The 4,959-nt window shown below is 41.1% G+C and overlaps 1 protein-coding gene across 1 annotated transcript in view; it reads right to left on the bottom strand.

Annotated features, from left to right (window-relative positions):
• LOC106527895 (collagen alpha-1(XIV) chain) overlaps positions 1 to 4,714 on the bottom strand; it is a gene marked incomplete in the record, with an annotated part of 186,287 nt that extends 181,573 nt beyond the window's left edge. Inside the window, 3 exon segments of the mRNA XM_014022903.1 lie at positions 2,530 to 2,642; positions 3,799 to 4,274; positions 4,528 to 4,714. Coding sequence (XP_013878357.1) covers positions 2,530 to 2,623 — 94 coding nt within the window.
• Positions 4,715 to 4,959: the final 245 nt, after the last annotated feature.

Genomic DNA, 4,959 nt, shown 5'->3' on the forward strand with positions numbered 1-4,959 from the left:
TCTTATTTTTTTCCTTTTCTTTCATTTTGAGGGTAACTAGGATCAATTTTGTGTAATTATCTATTTTTATGATAAAACTATGCGTGACATGTCATGTCAACTCAGTGATGCATTAGTTAATACATGCCTTAATCATGCACACCACATAACTTTTGTTCCCACTAGTAATTAGAACTGTTGTTACGGAGCCCAGCTCTTCCATAGGGAGTTCTGCCCCGGATCTGATGTGATGCTAGAGAAGGGGCTGGGCTCAAGAAGAAGGTGTTATAATCTGCTTCCTGAATTCAAAGCCGTTTGCAGAGATAATAAAAGTTGTCTGTAGATAGTCCAACCGGTTGGTTTGTAAGTGTTTCATGCTTACCCACAACATTCAAGTCTTAATTCTGTATTTGTTCACTTGTCCTCTACACATATGAACACGCTACAATAACTGAACATGATATATTTTTTGCAAGTGTCATATGACTCCACTTAAAGGCAAAAGGTGTAATAATTTATTTTCTCCAGCAAATAGTCTGATCCACTGAAAATTTGTTTTAAAGAAAGAAAAACAAACACTTGCACATTTTTTCTGTGTACGGTATGTGTTTTATCACTGGCTGAGGTGTAAAGTAACAAAGTTCAAATGCTTCATTATTTTACTTACGTAGGAATTATGGTTATCTTTACTTTAATGGAGTCTTTTTTCAGCTAACTTTTCATTTTACTCCTTACATTTTAAAGTGATCCACGATTAGTTGTAACATTAGACTTTATTTGATAAACATATTTGAACTGTAAAATAAAGACTGTAAAATTACTGTAGGCTTTTTAGTTTTGTAAATTTTTAAAAATTTATTTTAACACGGACGGAGCCATTTTATTTACACGCAAAGCATTCTGGGTAACATTTTTTTGCCACTTCAGTAGAAAGCAGAACTGAATATCTGAATATTAGTATCTTAGCTTCTTCATCATCAGTGGCTTTTTTTTAATAGGAGAAAAAGAAAGAAAAAAGTGAAATGTAATGAGAAAGAGTGAAAGAGAGATTAGAAGATACGTGAAATATATGTTGAGAAAACACAAGACAGCACACCCGACTTCTTGGCTCCACACCTACAAAAACAAAGAGCCAAACCACAGCAACAAAAATGCATATCTATATAATTATAATGACTATAGCCTTGTTGAAAATCATACCCATATACATATATAAATTTAAACATATACACATAAACATACCCATACCTACACATCCAAACACTTTCATATATATTTATACACATACACATATACATATATCCATACATACACATATGCACATACCATTCAGTCAGTGCCCGAATAGAAAACCCAGGATGTAAACACCTGTTTGTGTGCGGTTGTGAGCATGCATGTATATACAAGATCTCTCCAATGGAATGTTTCAAAGTGACTGTGGGGGACCACAGACCCGACCTGAAAAGCCGGAAGCCGACATAAGGGAGACCAGCGCCAAAGACCCCGAGTGGGACCCCAAACGCGCAGCCCCAGAGACACCCACGCCGGAAGGGCCGCCCACTCACCCCGCAAAGAGGACCAACGGAGAGAGCCAGAAGAGCCCCACCAGCGACCACACACAGCAACCCCTGGGGCCAGCAGTGACGAACTCACAGGCCCCTCCAGTACCCACCACACCAGAGTGGATCCAGGCATGGACACAGAGGCCCGGGCCCCCAGAGCAGCTGGATACGAACAGGTGGAATTTACGCAGCTCATTTACACACTTTTCATGAAGATAGAAGAGTTTGTTGAATCTGATGTGACATGTTCGTACGAACCCTTTGTACGAACAAAAGTAAGAGAAATTTAGGATAAGAATACGAACATGTTCTTGCATGAGGCCCATTGAGCTGTGATTTGATGCTGAAWAGCCTACTAATAAATCATGTGATGTGACATTTTCAAGGTTTGACCCAAATGACTAAACCTTCATCATTTCTCACTGTAATATGATTTTAGAATAAAACTCAAGCACAGAAGTGGCAGGTGATGTGCATTCATTCAATAAAGGCTATTTTTAAAATMAAAAAACAACGAGCTCCGAAGTTGCTAAAATGTTGCAAAAAAAATACAAAAAACTGTGACCCAAATAAAGTAAAAGGTGTTTTCTCATAAACACTACCTAACAAAACAAATTTGAATATCTTTTCGAGAATGCAATCAGTTATTTTGTGAACGCTCACTGATTAAATCAAAGATGCTTTTGAGGAAACASTGATGAAATAAAGTTTCCTGATTAAACAATAAAGCATAACTTTGCATCTTTTTTTGTCTCAATACCTTGTGTAGAGAAGTCATGAGAGCATGAAACACCACGCTGGAAGTGTTGCTGTCAGGGTGAAATGATCAGGAGTGATTTTTTATCTGAGCTCCTATCAGAACCAAACACAACTGAAGGAAGAAGGTTGAAGTAATGAGGAAAAATGTAGAGCTACAGTGGAGAGGTTGACTGGGAAGAGGATGGATGACAGAAGGGGTGAAAGTGAAATAAAGAAGAGGTAGACTTACCCTGACCCTGTGCCCTGCTGGGGTGCCAGGAAACAAGGGCCAGTACCACCAACGGGGCCCACAAACGCCACCTGACCTCTCCTGTCGGCAACATCCTCGGCAGCCCTCTAAACCTGCAGGGAGAGGAACGTGTCGAATTMAAAAAGTGACGGAACAAAGGGGCAAAAGCTAGATAAGAATGGGAAGGAAGTAAAAAWGGAGTCAGCTGCAGAGTGACCTCAGATCCCATGCTCACACGACTCCTGCACACTGGTCTGGAGTTGGTTATTTAGGTCCTCAATCCCCCTTTTTACCAATTTCAGAGCAACATGTCTGGACTGACCGCAGAGCAGCGACTGAGGCTCCCTCCTCCAGAGCTGACTGAGCTGAGGGGGAAACACTGGACCACTTTGAGACCCGAGAAGAAAATTAAATTAACAAAAAGGGCCTGACAGAAGATTTGTGAGGAGGAGGGGGGGATCATTTGATGGACGGTCCTGRGAGAGAATATTTGATGAGCGTCGTCATCTGACAATAAGAGCAAACACAACAGCACCTCTCCTCTCCTTTATCTCATCGCTTTCTTTCACTTTTTTCTTCTCTGCATCCTCTCCATCTCCTGCCTGCCACTCATCATTACCCGAGGGCATGGACACATTCAAAGGAACACACCTGGCTGACAGACACATCATGAATGAACTGAAATTTGTTTCGGTCGCCCTGTGAGGCGGGCTTAAAAAGACCAGACAAAATGACCCTGCATCTTAATATGCATTAAATGCTCCTGAAAACAACAGATTTACTTTAGCAGAACAACAAACTTCAATGGTGGGGAAACAAAATTAAAAGTGATGAATAAAAATAGACTTTTTTAAGATTCATTATTCTTAGACTCAAGTTCCTCTGGATCTGAGAGAATGCTCTTCCAGATTACAACTTTACAACGGGTTGATTTATGAATGAAAACCTGAGTTTATTTACAAATTTTACTTGTTTATTTGAGAAAAATTCTACACTTTTACAACTATATTTGCAGAAATTGTATGTTTTTTTAAAAAGTGATCTCATCAGATTATATTTTAAAAAGCTGATGCCAAGCATATAATGTGCATTTGTTCAAGTTTAGGTCCTTGTCTGAATTTGCAGCACAGATGCGTCCTGGCTCTCTGCAGGCTGCTGGTTCTATTAAAGTTTCTACGATATGAGGTCAGATTTTGGTTTWAGTAACAGGTTGGGCTGAGAGCAGCACCTGAGTCTCATTCAGAAAACAGATTAAATGATCTTTCATACCTCTGCACTCATGGATTCAGCGCGTCCTTTAATCCCCAAAAGGAAATCCAGTGAAATGTGTCTGCTGCTGCCTCCCAATGCGCTCCTCTTCCTCCTCCTCCTTCCTCTCTCTCTCCTTTTCTCCCTCTTGCTCAGATAAGATCAGTCCAGTGTGGGTGTTTCTCTCCTCCTTCCCTCCCTTCGGCTCTTCCTCCCGGTCCCAACCCTCTCTCCTCCTCGGTGTCTCTCTCAGATGGCGCAGCGCAGAATCTCCTCCTCCTCCTTTACCATCAGTCTCCAGGTTTAAAATCAGGGTTCAGGTCCTCTGTGGGGGGGCCCGTGTGCGCGCGCGTCCACTGAGGAACCTGTCGCGCAGGGCACGTCTGAGCAGTGGCTTTAAAAGGAGAACCAGTGTGTGCACGTGGAGAAGAGAGCTGTGTGTGTGATGGATGGGCTCTGTGCGCTCGGAGCAGGTGGCCGCTTTGCTGCACGGCCAGCTTTAAAGGCACAAAGACGCAGCATCAAAAGTTCCAATAATCAGCCGAATAAAAGCCTCAAATTGCGCTTTATTAAACAAATCAGCGATAATAAGAGCTGCTTTATCTATTTTATTCAATAAAATCATAGACATACACAATTTTAAAAGAATTTCTTCAAAATAAACCAAAGGTTTTATTAGCTTATTAGAATAAAGCAACAGTTTAGGTCTTGAGGGTTCTGTGGAGAAATTATGAACAAAGAATATCTTACCTTTTTTGAACAACCACAATGTGGAGTAAAAGTTTGATCCTGACTAATGGATAGATCAAGGCAGGGCAATAGGATCTGACTGTCAGGTTTGGACCAAAGTGCAGGGAAGCAAGCAGTCAAGTTCAAAATAAAAATAATTATTTATTAAATAAGTAAGTAAGTAAGTAAGTCGCGGCAAAATAGAAACACATAAAACTGGAGAACACAGGGGAAAGCCAGGGTGGGAAACCTAACAACGAACGGACGAAGGCGGAGAAACTGAACAGGGTTTATACAAGCAGAGGTGAGTGGAAATGGAAGACAGCTGAGCTAATTACAAGTGTAAACAGGTGTGAATGGAAAGATGGAGAAGGGTGAAACTGAGGTAAAGAGGTAATGCCACGAAGACTACACAAGAGGGAGGCACTAGGACAGCAAGAAAAACACAAAAAC

Source organism: Austrofundulus limnaeus, unplaced genomic scaffold (assembly GCF_001266775.1).
Source record: "Austrofundulus limnaeus strain Quisiro unplaced genomic scaffold, Austrofundulus_limnaeus-1.0 Scaffold348, whole genome shotgun sequence".
NCBI classification, from domain to species: Eukaryota; Metazoa; Chordata; class Actinopteri; order Cyprinodontiformes; family Rivulidae; genus Austrofundulus; species Austrofundulus limnaeus.